The sequence below is a fragment of the Magallana gigas genome, chromosome 10, assembly GCF_963853765.1.
Source record: "Magallana gigas chromosome 10, xbMagGiga1.1, whole genome shotgun sequence".
Taxonomy (NCBI): domain Eukaryota; kingdom Metazoa; phylum Mollusca; class Bivalvia; order Ostreida; family Ostreidae; genus Magallana; species Magallana gigas.
This window is the reverse complement of record NC_088862.1, coordinates 1,253,958-1,273,322: the sequence shown is the minus strand read 5'-3', so window position 1 is coordinate 1,273,322 and position 19,365 is coordinate 1,253,958. Positions and strand designations below refer to the sequence as shown.

Sequence of the window (19,365 nt, the reverse complement as noted above, 5' to 3'; positions counted from 1 at the left end):
TGACTGCAGTTATTCAGAATTAAAAAAAAACACGATAAGAATATATGACGGAATTGAAATTACAATATAGTATATACGAGAATCTGATATGTATCTTTCATTATATCACTTTATAAAAACTTGAAAAAATCTTCACCTGAGGTCCTCCCTGAATTTTATTCTCGGAGGGGGGGGGGGGGGACTCGGGGGTGAAAGGGGGATGGACAGTGTCTTGAAAAATACTGTTACCGGAGTAAAACCTCTTTGTAAATTCTGATAGTATAAAAATGATAAAGTCATATATAAGGTCTGAAAGAGAGGATCAGAAGAAACGCCGGATAAAAAAGAAACTCGTTTCTCACTTTTACCTCAAGGAAAAAAACAAACAGATAATTGTGTTTTATATTATCATTGAAAGTTATCTATTTAGTTATTTTTAAAAAAAATCGTGCGAAAAGAGGTCAAAATATGAACCCAATGATGTGATAGGGCGGTATTTCAGCGATCTGAATTATATATGGAACGAAATATCGAGGCACCGTTTGAGACGTTTTTCCGTCGTTGCTAGTGTGCGCACGTCTCAGTCGTCTGCTGCGATAGAACTTTTACTGACCATAGTAAGTTAGAAAAAAACGAAAAGATTTCTAGACCCGTTGATTATTATCATCTTTTGCAAGAGATTTACACATTACGAGGTAAGTATAGGCCTTATGCACTTGATACTTCTTTTGCATTAAAATTTACTTGAAAAAATAGATGATTTTGTACAGCAATTGTAGACTGGGATCACAGACGCATCTTCCCTATTCAGTTGTTATTTTAACGGTGTTAAAGGAACTTGGACATTTTCTCCAAATTTAAGGTTATGATTAATAATGGTATTTCCAATGTTTGCTGAATTTGTTGTTTGGGGTGATGAGTACTGCAGTACATTAGGCCTAGTGTTATAAACTCATAATATTGGGAGGGGGGGGGGGGGGTTAAACTGGTGTTACATGTATCTCATACATAAAAAGGGAATGCATGTATCATTGTTTATAGAAAACCATACGTTAAGTTTGGATGTCGTAAAGTAATAAATTGATAGATATCATTAAATGACACATATTTTTTTTTATAGTTTTTCCTTATCGTAGGTTGACAGATATTTGATTGATGAAACAAATTTGTTTACAGTACATAATTGTCATCAATGAGAAATGAACTATAATTTCAAGAACTGCCATGGTAGATACATATAGCATCTAGGCTAATATTCATGTACAATTTGTCTAAACCCTTACTCTGTCCCGATGTAGTGGAACCAAGAGTTATCTTTCTTGATCTTGTATTATACAGTCTGAGAGTTATTCCTCTTTATGTGGAACTCTTCTATGTTCAGTTTTTCACACTGTGTACGTGCGGTCCCGCCGCAGTGCTACACATTGTCTTTACCAACATATTCCATGTTTCATCCTTGTCCCCTCAAATTGTAAGTATCATATGCATTTAGATATATGAAATATTCATTTTATTTGTTGTTTTTGCCATGACATGTTTATAAAAGCAAACATAAGCACCCTCGTAATGACTGTTACTGTAGTAGGTTGAAGGCGCCATATTTTCTCGTGTTTACATTTGTTGATGTTAAACATATAAGGATACCTTCATCATTTATATGATTTACTGGTCATTAATAAGTACACAGCACACCTATAAAGTGTGAATTCTATATTTATATTTTTCAATTAAATTATTTTCCCTTTTTTACCTATATTCCATAATTTCCCTCGGGCTACTGTTTCAATACTGGGTGCACATTTTGGAATTCGTCTATTTTGATAATTGTCAATTTATTTCTTATGAGAACTATGATATATATAAATATATAATATAAATGTATTATTGTATGAATTGTTAAAATGTCAGTTTGCATATTATTCCATGTATTTATAAATTGTTTATAATTTGTTTCAGCAATTTACCACATCAGATCTACATCAGATCTACATTCAATAAAGTTTACCAATTGAATATGGTTATACTTGCTGTTTTTCAAACAGTACAGTAAATTGAATTTACACACCAAGGAAACATGGCTACTGGAGGGCTCCCCTTACCACGGAACGGTGATTCCCAGAACAAGATTGAAGAAACCAACACCTCTACCAAGGATAAACGTGATGTTATCTTGAGTGAAAAAGGACTCTTAGTATTTGAAGAAGAAAGTTCCAAATATAAGAAACCTATATTCGAAACATGGGGGAAAGTCGAGAAATGTATTCTACGTGTGCAAAAATGTGACAGAAACATTGAACAATATCAAATCTTACAGAGTGATATAGAGAACACATTCAGTGAGTTTCACAACAGTATTAAACAGTACCTTGTCTTTCTACAAAGACACTCCAGAAGTGAACAAGGTAAAAGCGAGATGAAACGATGTACCGAGGACTTCGAGAAAGGAAAGTCAGTGGTTTACAAGGCCTTAGACAACATTAAAGCTGCAAAATTAGACCTCTTAGAAACAGCCTCAGAAATATCAACAACCAGCACTGAGAGGAAAAGAAGAAAAGAGCGGAAGTTGGAAGTAATGAAAAAAGAAGCAGAGCTAAGAAAACAGAAACTTCGCCTTGAGGAAGATGAATCAATACGCATAGCTGAAATGAACAGAAAAAAGTGTGAGTTGGACATTGACTTAGATTTACTGAAACAAGAACAGAGTGCTAGTGATGATGAACTTTCAATGGAGCAAGACCTTGCGGACATTGAGAGAGAGAGTTCAGGGGAACGAACACAGAAGTTTGTGGAAAACATCCCTTCCAATCCTGTTGATGTCCAGATACCCACAACTGAATCGCCTCATGTGCTATCTGAAATGGCCCTGCTTATGATTAAAAAGCAAATGCTTCCTGAACGTTTTTCAAACTTTGATGACTCGCCAGATTCGTACAATGCCTGGAAGGAAACATTTACCAATATTATCAGTGAACTAAAAGTTTCCTGTAATGAGGAACTTGAGTTAATGTTAAATAGACTCACTGGCAATTCCAAACTTACAGCAATTGGAATTCGCAATGCAAATCCTGGGAAACCTAAGGAAGCACTTCAAATAATCTGGAAAAGACTTGATGAGATGTACGGGAGACCAGAAATGATCGAAGCGTCGATACGTCACCAGCTAGAAAACTTCCGACCAGTGACATCAGCTGAAAACAAACGCCTGTATGACTTGTTAAACATTCTCATTAAGATAGAATCACTGATGGCCAATTCAACATTTTCTACAAGTCTATCGTATTTTAACTCGTCAATTGGAGTGAATCCTATCATCAACAAATTACCATTTCACCTGCAGGAAAAATGGATCGCCAAAGCCTCCAATTACAAAAAGTTAAACAAAGTGCCGTTCCCACCATTTTCATATTTTGTGACATTTGTACGTGAAATGAGTGAAATCAGAAATGATCCGGCATTTGTATTCACCAACAGTCGACAACCAGCTCTCAAGAGACCGGTATACTCCAAAAAGTCTGAGGTGTCAACAGACAACAACAACAACGCTCGCTGTCCATATCATAAGGCAGATCATAGCATCCATGATTGTAGAGCCTTCCGTGCAAAACCATTCTTTGAACGCAAGAACTTCTTACAAAGTAAAAACATTTGTACTAGATGTTGCACCTCAACTAGTCATACAGCAAAGGACTGCCAAGTCAAAATCCAATGTACCGCATGTGGGAGTGTTTATCATACGACTGCTTTGCATATAAACAAAGGTCCATCATCAAGCCCAAGCATGCATGGCGGGGAGAAAATGTATAACTCATCTCTACAAACCATGAAGTCAGAAACAGACAACATATCGCCTGTACCTATGAAAGCTTCAACAAACACTAGTGTCAAGTGTACTACATTCTGTGGTGACCATTATCAAGGCAGATCATGCAGCAAAATTTTCCTTGTGGATGTATTTCACACAGACTGTCCTAACAACATGTATCGTGTTTACGCAATCGTGGATGACCAATGCAACCAGTCTCTTGCATCTCCAGAACTATTTGATGCCTTGAACATTATGTCCTCACCCATTCATTACACTTTGACAACATGTATGGGAAAGACAGCCCAAAATGGTCGGCAAGCACATAGTATGAAGATACGATCATTGGACACAGCTGTGACAATGGACCTTCCTCTTCTGATGGAATGTGATGACATCCCTAACGAAACCTCTGAAATTCCTACACCAGAAGTTGCTAAGAGCTACCCTCACCTTCTCAGAATTGCATCTAGTATACCTGAGTTTGATGTGAATTCAAAAATACAGCTCCTTATTGGTAGAGACTTGATTGAGGCCCATCACATTGAAGAGCAGATCACTGGACCTCGAGGGGAACCATTCGCTCAAAGACTTAGTCTTGGTTGGGCTATAATTGGTGAAGTTTGTCTCGGTAGACTTCATAGAAGAACCTCCGTGAATGTCAACAAAGTGTCTATTCTCAATGATGGTAGAGTTACGTGCAGTCAACCGTGTCAGAACAACATTGATGTGAAAGAGCAAACACTTGTGTCTAACTATATAATTGGTGAGCGTGACTTTCAATTTCATGGTGAAGATGTCTTCATGAAGACCCCTGAAGATGATTGTACTGGTTTATCGGTAGAAGACAGACTATTCCTAAAGTTGATGGATAGATCATTCACTAAAGACAAGGACGGCATGTGGAGTGCACCTCTTCCTTTTCGAGAGAACCAACCTGATCTTCCTAACAACAGACCTCAGGCATTACATCGAGCTCAGATACTACACAACAGTTTACAGAGAGATACAGAAAAGAAGAGACAGTTTGTGAAATTCATGGAGAAAGTTCTAAACAGTGGAGCAGCAGAAGTTGCGCCACCTCCAACAAGCACAGGTTGCTGGTACCTACCTTTGTTTGGCGTTCGTAACCCAAAGAAACCAGATCAAATAAGAGGCGTTTTCGATTCGTCAGCTAAGTATGGTGGAGTTTCCCTCAATTCAGTACTCATGTCTGGTCCAGACATGATCAACAGTCTTCTTGGGATCTTGCTTCGCTTTAGGAAGGATGAGGTGGCGATGGCAGCAGATATAGAGCAGATGTTTTACCGATTTCGTGTTGATGAAGACCACCGCAATTACCTACGCTTCTTTTGGTATAAAGAAAACAATCCAGATGACATCATGATAGAGTACAGAATGACTTCACATGTATTCGGCAACAGTCCGTCGCCTGCTATTGCATCTTATGGACTCCTTAAGACTGTCGAACACGCTGAACGAGATGTGAAAAACTTTGTACATCATAACTTCTACGTTGATGACGGGTTAATCTCTTTACCAAATGAATCAGATGCTATCAGCCTGATGAAGCGTACTCAGTCAACCATGAAACAGGAAGGTCAGATTCGTCTTCACAAAATCACGTCCAACAAACAAGCTGTGATGGACGCCTTTGATGTCAGTGATCATGGAGAACAGCTGAAAGAAATAGATAGTGATGACATGATACACAGATCTCTTGGACTTTGTTGGAGACTGAAGGACGATACTTTTGTGTTTACGGTACCTACTGAAGAGAAGCCTTTTACTCGTCGCGGTCTGCTCTCAACTGTAAACAGCGTATTCGACCCATTAGGTTTCATATCACCAATCATCATCAGCGGTAAAATACTTCTCCGAGAATGCACACCTGAAGGAGTTGACTGGGATGAACCATTACCTGTCAATACCGGTAATCTTCAAAAGTGGAAAGAGTGGCAATCGTCTCTTCACTGTCTCAGTGATATCGCCATTCCCCGTATGATGTCTCACACTTCTGTTAGTTCAGCCCAGACAATAGAAGTTCACATATTCTCAGATGCTTCAGAAAAGGCAATAGCAGCATCAGCATATATAAAAACTGTAAGTGATGGACAAACAAGCGTTCGATTCATCATGGGAAGAAGCAAGTTAGCACCTCTTAATGGCCACACCATTCCTCGCCTAGAATTGTGTGGAGCTGTCTTAGCAACGGAACTCGCAGAGATCATATCTGTACAACTTGGCATCCCATTGCAAACCATGAGATTTTACACAGATAGCAGAGTTGTGTTAGGCTACATTGGTAATAGGACTCGACGATTTTACACCTATGTAAGCAACCGAGTTGATCGTATTCTACGAATATCTAATGCCAACCAATGGAACTTCATTTCCAGTGAAAAGAATCCTGCAGATTCTTGTACAAGATGCAACACTAATGTGATCAACATTATGCAGTTACCATGGATTACTGGTCCACAATGGTTGTGTGATGTGACGGAAATGAAACCTACACAGTTTCCACTTGTTGAACCTGATAGTGACAGAGAAGTCCGTCCAATCGATAGACCAGTAATATGTTCACAAACTGATGTTACCATTACAACAACAGGATCTGATCTCATTACCAAGAACTTTGATCGATTTGATCGTTGGAGTTGTCTCATTACGGGCATTGCTTGTCTCAAGCGAGTTTGCCGCAGGTTTAGAGCTTGTCGTGACCAGAAACCTATGCAACTTACCCGTTATGATGAAATTCGTGAAGCAGAGACCTTTGTCCTAACACAGATTCAACAAGAATTCTTCTCTAAAGAGATAAACAGTTTAAAGTCTGGAAAACCTTTGAACAAAGACACAAGTATATCCACACTTGCACCATTCTTAGATGAAAATGGACTAATGTGTGTTGGTGGAAGATTGAACAAAGCTGCTGGAATTTTACCATCAAAGGAAATCAATCCAATTATTCTTCCCAAGAACAGTCATATCTCTGTTCTTTTGATTCGTCATTTTCACGAGCAAGTCAAACATCAGGGGAGATTATTCACTGAAAGTGCACTTCGTACGGCAGGTTATTGGATCCTGGGAGGCAAGCGCATGATTTCATCTTTCATTCACACTTGCGTGACTTGTCGAAAACTTCGCCGTGGCCTTGAAACACAGATGATGGCAGACTTACCAGAGGACAGGATCACACCAGGCCCAGCTTTCACATCTGTTGGAATTGATGTCTTCGGACCATGGGAAGTCTGTACCCGCAGAACTAGAGGAGGAGCTGCAAACAGCAAGAGATGGGGACTGATGTTTACCTGTTTAACATCAAGAGCAGCTCACATAGAGGTTATTGAAGAGATGTCGAGTTCATGTTTTATAAATGCACTGCGTAGATTTCTATCACTCCGTGGCCCAGTGAAGATAATAAGATCTGACCGAGGCACCAATTTCATTGGAGCTGCTGAGGAAATGAGAGTGAACACAATAAAAGTAGAAGAGAGACCAGTTCAACAGTTCCTAGACAAATCCTACATCACCTGGATTTTCAATGTCCCACATTCCTCCCATATGGGTGGTGTCTGGGAGCGAGTCATAGGAATGACAAGGAAAATCCTCGATTCAATGCTTTTGGAATCTAGTGGTAAACCTCTAACACATGAGACATTAGCAACATTTTTATGTGAAGTTTGTGCCATCATAAACTCTAGACCTATAGCACCGATACCTTCAGATCCAAATGACCCAATGATTCTTACACCAACTATGATTCTCACCGGTAAAGTTGATTTCCTACCAGTCGTGTCTGATTCACTCAGTCTACAAGACGTTTACAGAGCGCAATGGAAACGTGTCCAAATCCTTGCAGATATTTTCTGGAATCAGTGGCGTAAGCAGTATCTATCTATCCTACAAAGTAGACGTAAGTGGAAAAGCAAAACCAGAAACGTTAAAGTAGATGATGTGGTACTGTTGAAAGATCCCGCTGAGCACCGGAACAACTGGCCAACTGGTATTATCGACCGCGTATTTCCAAGTGACGATGGAATCGTGAGAAAAGTTGTTGTGCGAACTATTCGAGCAGGAAAACCAACATTTTACATTCGACCAATTCATGATCTCGTGTTGCTGATAGAAAGTGAACAGTGACTAGATGTGAACTGTAACTTATGGACTGTAACTTATGGACTGTGAATAATGGACTGTTAACAATGAATTTGTAAACATTGACTTGTATTATGATTCATGTATCAAGTGATCACGAGATGTATTATTTATCAACTAGTTTATCACAATATTGAAATGTTTTGTGCATGCATATGAGTAGTGGCATCTCAAAGATGCCAGGCGGGGAGTGTAGTGGAACCAAGAGTTATCTTTCTTGATCTTGTATTATACAGTCTGAGAGTTATTCCTCTTTATGTGGAACTCTTCTATGTTCAGTTTTTCACACTGTGTACGTGCGGTCCCGCCGCAGTGCTACACATTGTCTTTACCAACATATTCCATGTTTCATCCTTGTCCCCTCAAATTGTAAGTATCATATGCATTTAGATATATGAAATATTCATTTTATTTGTTGTTTTTGCCATGACATGTTTATAAAAGCAAACATAAGCACCCTCGTAATGACTGTTACTGTAGTAGGTTGAAGGCGCCATATTTTCTCGTGTTTACATTTGTTGATGTTAAACATATAAGGATACCTTCATCATTTATATGATTTACTGGTCATTAATAAGTACACAGCACACCTATAAAGTGTGAATTCTATATTTATATTTTTCAATTAAATTATTTTCCCTTTTTTACCTATATTCCATAATTTCCCTCGGGCTACTGTTTCAATACTGGGTGCACATTTTGGAATTCGTCTATTTTGATAATTGTCAATTTATTTCTTATGAGAACTATGATATATATAAATATATAATATAAATGTATTATTGTATGAATTGTTAAAATGTCAGTTTGCATATTATTCCATGTATTTATAAATTGTTTATAATTTGTTTCAGCAATTTACCACATCAGATCTACATCAGATCTACATTCAATAAAGTTTACCAATTGAATATGGTTATACTTGCTGTTTTTCAAACAGTACACCCGAGTTTTTGCTTCCACCACTTTTTGTTGATATTTCGATAATAATAAATACCTTTATGCTCATACTACGTACATCCACTTATATGAAAAGTGTCCAGATTATCTGTTTTGAAACGTCCCCTTAACCACTTCAGGTTTAAATACACAACCCAAAATAGTCTAGAGTCTATATACAGAGATTTTGCATTGCATCAGCCTTTAATAAACTTCGATGATAATGTTAAAAAATTACGTGAGGTGTCCCTAGTTGATCCGAATGGTAAAAAGATAAACATTTTCCATTATAAATTTCCGTAAGAATTTTGCTTTCGTTCCTGTAAACTATGAGTTAAAAGAGATAATTTGTCAATGAAGATATCTTGGATATTTTCCATTTCATCCATTTCAACTGTACTTCTTTCACCTTTCACAGGTATGTGTATTTTTATTAAAAATCATCAAAATGTGATGGAAGCAATAACTTGGGACTGACAATAAATCTGTATTCGTGTCAAAAGTGGGGGCAGGGGTACAATGTACTAACAAAAATTGGCTACTAGCTTATATAGTCTGTCCCAAGATATTAATGCAGTACATTTGGACGATTTTAAATATAAATTTTAACAGGGTTGTCTCTAAGACCCGGGAGGCGGGGTATTCCCCTGCCTATAACTTAAATTCACGGCTATCATTGCATTTCAAATACAATGTAGCTATAAGCAAGACCCCAGACCCCCTGCTACTTTTTCATAATTCCTCCTTCTACTTCAATTTTTAGAGACAACTCTGATTAAAATACAGATACATGTGAAAGAAGTGCAATTGAAATAGATGAAAGGAAAAATATCCAAGCTACTTTCATTTACACATTATGACAATTTTCTCTCAAAAAAATTCCCAGGAACGGAAACAGATATCTAACAGAAATTTATAATGGGAAATGTTTACATTTTTTTTACAGTAATACCTGACGAAAAATTGAGAGAGGTTACCTCTCTCAATTTTTCGACGTTATCATTCATTTTCACAATCATACATATAAAGCCTAAAAAAATAATGGTTTGTTTCCAGTTTAATGCTGAAAAAGAGTATGGTTGGTAGATCATAATTTTTTTTTATTTTTTCAAATAATTGTTTTAACCTTTATCGAGTATGTATACGTACCTATTTGATGCTGAAGGGAATAAAATGAGAAATACTTTTATTTCTTTAACGTTTATTTTCATTATGATGCTTCATCAGTACATGTATACAACAATTCCCCTGGCAGTCACTCTAACCAATTTTATTACGGGAAGCCATAACATTGTCTACTCTCAGTTTTAAAATCAAACTAGTTATTTCGCTTAAAAAAGAGCATCATTGTGTGGTTATTAAATGGATATATTTATTACCCATCTGCCGTAAAAGTTCATGACCAATCAGGGCTGAGGGTTTTGTGAAAGTGCCCAACAATGCATGAGAGTATAATGACAGGGGCCCGTTTCACTAAAAGGCGTAAGATACGAGGAATCTTAAGTTAGGCCTTAGGGCGTACGCCAAAATTTAGTCCGGCGTAAACTGCATTTCACTAAGGGGCGTACGCCTGGCCGTAAACACTAGTATCGGACTAAGTTAAGGCCAGACTTACGTCCTTGACAACGAGCTTATGCACATGCGAAGAGAGATGTTAAGCAGTAGAAAGAAAGAAAGATAGAGAAATAGATATAAAGATATATATTCTTTAGATAGATAAAAAGATGAAAACTTGTCAAGTGTGCTTGCGTGAGAGAGAGAGAGAGAGAGAGAGAGAGAGAGAGAGAGACGTAAAGTATTCAGGCATATTAATCCTGTTAAGTGACAAAATCACACAGCAAAACTTGCTGAAATGTTTTATTTGAAAGATATACATGTATTTGATGAAGCATATAGGATATGTTCATTAAAAATTATTAACTCAACAGACCTATTTTGATATCGATATCTACGGTGATTTAACCATGCTTCGAACACCCTTGGAATTTTTATTTTTATCATGCGTCAATTATGGCCCCGAGTATAAATATTTTTTTTATTTAATTCTCTGGTTTACTCCTGCTATATCATTGGAAAAAAAAATCAGTGAATTTGTTTAAAAATAGAAAATATAGCGAATTAGTGTAGTATTGAGCTATTTAACCAAGGATTGGACAATATTAAACAAGCATCGAACAACCATACCAAAGATACTAAAAATAACGAAGTTTTAATATGTCACGAGGTTTCATATAACTTTGAAGTTAATAAAGAGTAGGTGTATGTAATTTACGAAATAAAATCTATTTAATCTGGAGCCAGTGTTTGCATCGGTTGTATGATTAACACATTATCTAATATTTAAAAAAAATAGGGACTTTTGACAACACTAAAACATAGTTGGAGTTTTCATCATATTTTGGTATTTACATTTTACTGGAAATAATTTTGTGATTTAACTACCTAAACTAACACCTTTTACACACCAAAAAATAAATAAAAAAAGAGTTAAAAGAGTGAATAATTCACATAATGAGTTTTAGTTTTCAAAATATCCCGCTCACAATTATTTTTCGTGGAAGTTGGGGGGATGAAATGCTTGCAATGCTAGATATTTCTTATACAAATATACCTTTGTACTACATGTGCATCATGTATGTATATTTTCTGCATTATTCATTGCCGAATTTACTAAAAAAAATTGGAAACGTAAATCAAATTATTGAATAAAATAATCGAATGAAAACTATACATCGATTGTCTCAATATATCATTTTAAAATGTAAACGGCAAGTGCAAAAAAAAAAGAATGTACATAAAACATGGTACGAACGTTTCTATTCGAGAATTGGTACCACCTATCAAAACTCTTTATTTTCTTAATTTCATATGAAATTAATAAAATTTACATCACAAATTGTACAATTTAACATTACGGTCAGCACCGATATCCTCAGCAACAGAATTAGCATTCAATTCCTGTTTACGCCATAAGTTACGACTACCCTTGGGTAGGCGTAGATTTTTGTCTTAACTTAAGGCGGGCGCAAAGTTACGCCTTTTAGTGAAACGGACCTTAGTCAAAATATTTGACTTAAGTCCGGACTTACGACAGGCGTAATGTTACGCCGGGCGTACGCCTTTTAGTGAAACGGGCTCCTGAGGTGTATACTGAAGTCAGATAGGCAAGACCTTTCTATAAATATCTTCTCATGGATGTCACTTGACTTTATTAATTAGCTGGCCATACAAAAACGAAAAACTATCTTATATATCAGATTTTTCCTTGGGTGAGAGCATTATTAAATTAATAATTATCTGATAGTGTGAAGACATCCATCCATTTTAAAATAAAATGTTTGAGTTAAAGAGACTTCTACAAGCTTTTTTGTGACCTAAATTTTGAGTAAACTTTATTTCAAACCAGACTAAATGATCTTCAGTCAAAGATCCTTACAAAAAAGTTTTGAGTTGGCTGTTTTAGCTAGGGTGTCGAGAAAGCGGAAACAGCAATATTTTAAAGCGTCGAGCTAATGCTCGACAGCCTTCTAGCGATCGTCTGGATTGGCAATCGTCCAAATTCATGCACTGCACCGCCTTTCAAATGCGCATAAGAAACAAGTTCCTTAAAGTATTAAACGTATTACAGGATTTTTATTCCATTTATTAAACTAAATTGTGTACAAAAAACCATTGCCTACCTGGTTATTGACAACTCATTGCCTAAGTATAAATTTGCTTAATCAAGAAATGGCGGATGAATACAATCAGGTGTAAAAATCCACTAAATATTATTTTAGTTTATCGCTTACATTTTAATTGGAGAGCGTGCCCGATAGAAATAAAATTTGCGATGTAAATTTATTTGTTATCGGGCACGGTCTCCAAAATAAATGTAAGCGATAAAGGTATCTAGTGATTTTGTTGCTAAAAATAAACACGATAATGTAGTTGGTCTGGTCGAGCATTTTAGATAGCACGTGTTGTGGATTTGTTTGTAAACAACTGTACCATAGGGAATCTTGTTTCAAACGGGAATTGAAATAAATAAAAGAATGTTTTATTATTATAATTGGGGACATACTGTTAATGTATTCAAATCATGAACCTGTGAAAATTGTTTAAAGTAAATAATTTATTTGATCTTTGAAATTTCTTCGAATTTTGTAACCATAATGAGTTATTGAATTGTAAAAGCACCAATACCTATTTTATAAGAAAATACACTTATTTTTGTTTTTAAAGCAGCACAAAACATAATTGATATACTTCTCTATTCTATGTCTAAAATTATTTGATATATGACTATTAAATTAACAGAAATTCAAATTATTGATATCATTCTACCGGTATATAAAAGAATTAAATGGCAGTTCGACGCCTTTGTGGCCGTTCCGGCCTTTGATTTTTCTTAGGCCTAATTTCATAATCAAAGTTTTATCAAATTCACAACAATAGTCTCTCGATTGTCATCAAGTGAATCACTGTTCTTGTTCTAGAAATAACAACAGCTCTCTTCTTTTCAATTGTTAATGCTAATATGAGTACACAATCCCACTTATAATCTTTTAATTCCGTTTTATTTGGACTTAACGTTTCAAGCAGACATTTGTATCCTTATAACAAACATAACTGGAATCAAACAGTAATCCACATGTTTAGGCAGCTTTTTTTTTCCTCAATTTTTTTTTTCCAAATAATAAAAAATGCATTGGGGCGGGCCATTTTCAGAGGGGGGACGGAGATGAACATCTAAAAATTTATTTTATGTGGCCTAAACTTCCCGCCTCTATAATTTTAGAACCAAAATGACTGGAACAAAAAATTCCGGATTTTTTAAACTACTTTTTATCTCTCAACTCTTGATCTCTCAAAGTTTAATCATGATCCCCTGAATTTTGAGTTATCAAGATTCACCTGTAGTTTCTCTATTCAGCAGAATGTTGTACTTGCATTTATGATTATTGATTAATATGAAAATTAAGCCTGATCAAGAGGAAGTAAAAAAGGTCAAAAAGGCAGAATTTTAAATTTGAGAGGAGGGATTGACACATTTTGGCTAGTTTTATTTGTAAATTTTTAATGTTCACAATATGCTTTAACAAGGTATTTCTTGTGGTCAGCAACATTGTTATTATAATCGACATTCTCTCTCGCTCTCTCTCTCTCTTTCTCTCTCTCTCTCTCTATGAGAGTTTTATATATATATATATATATATATATATATATATATATAATCCAAAATGAGTAAAGTTAATCCACACAAGTAATAAATAATAAAAATTAACAGAAAGCCGATTCAAAACTCATTTTGTATCGGCTTTCTGTTAATTTTTATTATATATATATATATATATGAATATACATGTATATATATTCAGAACTTTGTTTTGCTTTGTAATTTTAGAGCAGAGCACTTTTTCTGCCTTGTAACCCAGGAGGAGTACTTGTCAAGAACAAAGAGAACACGTATAGAAAATCAAGGTTGCTGTGAAGCTGTGAACAGTAATAAGGTAAACACTGACAATTCAATTTTTAAGAGATTTTTAGCAAAACATTGTTTAGATGGTACTAAAAGGGGCATGGTTACAATTTTTGGCAATTCTCTACAAAGGAGAAGGGGGTATACTGTTTTACCCTTGTGTGTCTGTTTGTCCATCTTTCTGTCTGTCTATAACAAAAAATAAGTCTGCAACTATTCATCACAGGTGCTAGAAATTTTAACAGACTATTTGTTTTTGCATGCCATATAGTGGAATCCATTTTTGTACTAATTGGACATCAATATCCTGTTAAATGACAACTTTATTTATTTTTAGCTTAAAAAAATTTTCAATCAAATTTTAGTCAAATTTTTTGGAATAAATCAAAGATATGTTTCAAATTTGGCACATTTTCTCTTTGGGCATGGTATTTGTGTACCCATTTGAAGTCACCTTCCTGTTAAATGTTGATTTTGCTTATTTTGTATATTCACATCAGAGCAGGGGTAATTACTAGAGAGCATTGGCTCACAAATATCTTGTTAGTGTTTACAATAGTTATACTTTAGTATGGCATTTCTAATGGTCATTCAAAATTTTACTGTGAGCCATTTAGTTATAATCATGGTACTGAGGTCACAATCTTTTGTTATATATATGAACAAAGCCCATATCGTATTACTTATTGAAAATATACCATTTTCGGAATTTCCGCCCTGTGTGATATAAACAGAAATTTTGCCTACCCATGTGATATAAACCCTAGGGGTGTGATACAAGATTTATATCACACCCTTCTCTGGCAATCTTCGGATGTTATATTACACCCCTTTCCATTCATCATCGGCTATTATGACGTAGAGTTCGGTATGCATCATTCAACTCTGATCTCTGAGTATGACGTCAAATAGAACGTTGACGTCAACTTGGTATACAAACAGCTGGCGCTAAAATTCCAGGGAAGTTTATTAGAGATGGAAAATACGGTTCTTGGGCTGATACACAATGACCTCGGGCTAATATAGGATGCAATATGAAAATTACCATTAGATAATCTATATATCTCTGCTCTGAAGAAGATGCACTGTTTTTCTTTTTTGTGTGGCTGTCTGTAGTAAATTTCTGTAATATTTTCTCTGCACAATTACCGTAATAACTGCAGATGTTTGAAACTTCACCTCACACTTTGTTTAGTAATGCCATATGATAGGATTTATTTTCGTAGCAATATGATTCGAAGTTCCTGTTAAATGACGACTGTTAATTTTAGAGTTACATTTTTAAACAAATTATCATCACAGAACAAACTGAACAAATCTCGGGGAAGTCTCGTTAACTTTCATTCCAGCACCTCTGGATTTATTACATACCTAGCAACGATAAAGAAAACATTCTGAACACATCTGCAGCGGTGTTGAAGCTGACTTAAATTCATAAATACGTATTTTTCCTTTGATCTCTGACTATCAATATCTATTGTTCTGCGCATATCTACACACCCCCTATATAAGTTCGATAGCACTATTCATGCTTCACCGCATTCAGGTATTTCAATCACCTGAACACGTTACATTGGACAAATGACTTGTAGAAACACGCTTTGGACAAAAATAATATTAACCACTCCACTGGTAAGAAATATACTATGAACGACTAAACAAGACAGACTGAAATCCAGGCACACATATTTAAAAAATCCCTGATAATTGTTGAATGTATTCCTGTGTTATGTTATAACATCACACATGCACAACCACACACTCTGGCGGATTGAGCAATGTCAATGACCGCATGGATTTTACAAACGTAGTGTTTTGTATAAACTGATAAAAATGATTTTTTGTTATAACTTTCTTAGATTAACTATCATTTATCTACTGTGTTGGATGTACTACTGCTGGCCAATCTTAAAAAATATGCAAACTTCTCTTTATGTACGAAACATGTGTTTGAAATTGAAAAAATGCATTGCAATATAATATGTTTTGTCCACGTACCGCAATACCCCAATGCACTGGAATACTGTTATTATTGCACAGCCCTTCCTATACATTGTGAACCATGAGCAAATTGTGTTAAGAACTCCATGTCCATATTAATAAATCATGTATGTATTCAAAAGGGGTGGGTGGGGGTGATAGTCTTGTATTTGAAATTCTTATTTGGGACAGTGATAACAATTATAATGCAATTGAACTAAAGAACAACATTTAGAAAAGATGATAAGATTCACTATACACACTAAATACCTGGTTTGAAATAAAATAAAAAGTTTGTAATTTTTTCCAGTCAGCTGGAACAGACAGAATTAAGACAATGTATATGTACATGTATATTTATGATATAATCAATCTAAGTTAAGATTTTCATCCCTGCCAGCACCTCTAAATATCCAGTCTTGCAATTGCTTTTTAGCTCACCTGAGCTTAAAGCACAAGAAGTAAGCTATTATGATCATATTTTGTCTGTCATCCTTTTGTCTGTTGTCCGTTTGTCCGACCGTCCATCCGTCCATCTGTCCGTAAACTTTTGACATTTTCAACATCTCCAGAACTGCTGGACCAATTTCAACCAAACTTGGCACAATGCACCCTTAAGCAAAGTTCAAGTTACTATTTAACACTTGAAGTCTAATGATTAGTAGGCATCACAATATTTTCCTCAATAGTTTATAGAATATGTAAACCTTGATCTAAGATATATAATATGAGACATATACATTTTACTGGTTAGAAATAGTCATTTAAGCATCTAAATTATCAATTCCGTGCAAAATTTTATTTCAGTAACTGCTTTAAATTCTTATTATGTCATTTTTCCCCCTTTTTGTGGCCTAGAAATGAAACTACCAACAAATGTAATTCAAAATTCAAAGTTATGAAAATTAAGGACCACACCCTTTTACAAGGGGAGTTAATTAGGAATCATTGAAATTTTTTACTAAATCTTAAAAAATCTTCTTCTAAAGAACCATCTAGCCAGGAAAGCTGAAACTTTTGTGGAAGCATCCTCAGGTAGTGTAGATTCAAAGTTGTGAAAATCATGACTCCCGGGGGTAGGATGGGGCCATAATGGGGCAGCTTATCAGTATCAAGCTGACCGCACATTGACCTGGTTTGTAAATTTTCATTTTTAGCTCACCTGAGCTGAAAGCTCAAGTGAGCTATTCTGATCACATTTTGTCCGTCGTCCGTCTGTCCGTCCGTCTGTCTGTCCGTCTATCTGTCCGTCTGTAAACTTTTTACATTTTGAACTTCTTCTCTAAAACCGCTTATCCAATTTCAACCAAATTTGGCACAAAGCATCCTTATGTGAGGGCGAATATAAATTGCAAAAATAAAAGTCCGATCTGTATTCAAAGCGGAGAAAACCTTGAAAATGTAGAAAAAGGGGGGTGCATTTTTAAAAATCTTCTTCTCAAGAACTACTGATTCCAATTCAACGTAGTTTAGCATAAATTATCCTTATGGGAAGGAAAATATAAATTGCAAAAATTAAGTGCTAATTCTGTGTCAAATTTGAGTTATTACGAAAATAATAATAAAGGAAATGGGTGTTTCAATCAGTTTAATAGCTTCGGGCTCGGCATCCGGTAATCCGGCATCCGGTAAAATGGGTAGGCAAGACTTGGTCTGGGCAAAACAAAGATTGGCAGATATTAATCTGCCAATCTCATTAAAATATCAGGATATTTGATGGACTAGTATATTTGTATTCGCTGTAAATATTGCTGCAAAATAATGCGTATTTGGAATTGACGATTGTCGATCTGCCTTGGCTTTTATTTTGCATACCCATTTTACCTAGACTCGTATTCCATACATCTAAAACGAGGTTCTTTGTTTAAAGCAGCCATGACATTATAAGAAAAAGGGTCGATCTGACTATGATGAATTTGCTTGTTGTGCAACAGTTCGCGTATGAAGGGAAATTTTTGAAACATGCAAAATATATCGTTGCCGATTTTGTGAAGTAAATTGAGGCTAAATATTTCAATGCGTTGACAGTTTTCACACATGACGTTGGTGTTAGCTTGTTCCGATTTTCGTTTCGTTTTCATTATTTCTGCTTGTAACCTGGGAACAATCGTCTGTATTATTTCGTGATTTTTACGTATCAAATCAAACAGAGACTTTGGTAAATCAAACAGTTAACTGTTTACCTGCGCAAATTAAGCAAAATCTGATGTATTAAAAAATAATGAAATACAATTCATTCTACCGGTAATTCGATCGGCATTATCTTTTGCGTAATGGTAGATTAATGCAATAGGTTTTGTTGCGATGCTCGGCATTTTCTCGAGTTTATTCAATTTAAATAAAGTTTGACATTGCTGACGGAAATATGTAGGTATATACATGTATCTATATGATTCATTTCGAAAAAATAAATTGTGTTCTTTATTTGTTATAGTGAATGTTTCTTGTGTTTAATTGTTTTCAATTTCTAATAACTAACCATATTTGAGTGTTAAGCTTCAAATTATAAGCAAGATACAGAGATTTGCTCACAATTCTATGTTTGTACACAGATCTTAAAAACTAATGATTAAAAAAGTAAAAAATTTGTCAATATTTATTGAGAAAATTTTCAAAGTCTGTTCGTTCAGAAACCAACTTTAACATCTTATTGTATTGTAAACTTAACATTTTTTCGTCATTATTACTCCTACTGTACATGTGATCCTTCACTGTGTTTGTGTACATTTGTATAAACTGATTTTGAACCTCAAATACCAGTGAACTGGTATTGAGTGAATAAAAGAATATAAAATCTTAGGCCATTCTTTTTTTCCATTTTAAATGCTGAATAGGAAATACCAAGTTAAAAATCATAAGCTGAATGTAATAAACTCATGTGAACAAAATATGAATCAAACCTAGGCGAACTGTGAGCTCTGTATCTTGCTTATAATTCTACAATTGACGCTGAAATTTTGGTTGAACATTAGAAAATCTCTATGAATTAGAGTATGTTAAATACTTGTACAAACAAAATAAAATAATGATACTGTGAAATCATTAG

At 35.2% G+C, this 19,365-nt stretch overlaps 1 protein-coding gene and 1 long non-coding RNA gene across 2 annotated transcripts in view; both read left to right on the top strand.

Annotated features, from left to right (window-relative positions):
- The first annotated feature begins 539 nt into the window (after window positions 1-539).
- LOC117686577 (uncharacterized) overlaps window positions 540-19,365 on the top strand; it is a 36,793-nt gene continuing 17,967 nt past the window's right edge. Inside the window, exons 1-2 of the long non-coding RNA XR_010710504.1 lie at window positions 540-674; window positions 14,265-14,370. This is a non-coding gene — a long non-coding RNA (uncharacterized lncRNA). The remainder of the gene's footprint in view (window positions 675-14,264; window positions 14,371-19,365) is intronic.
- LOC136272140 (uncharacterized) lies at window positions 1,335-8,855 on the top strand. Its single transcript, XM_066073217.1, has 2 exons — window positions 1,335-1,450; window positions 1,936-8,855. Exon 2 carries the CDS (start codon window positions 2,054-2,056, stop codon window positions 7,922-7,924), a length of 5,871 nt encoding a protein of 1,956 aa, XP_065929289.1. The 5' UTR covers window positions 1,335-1,450; window positions 1,936-2,053; the 3' UTR covers window positions 7,925-8,855.

Coding starts and splice junctions, on each gene's coding strand:
- LOC136272140 (XM_066073217.1), top strand. CDS start 2,054: ATGGCTACTGGAGGGCTCCCCTTACCACGGAACGGTGATTCCCAGAAC.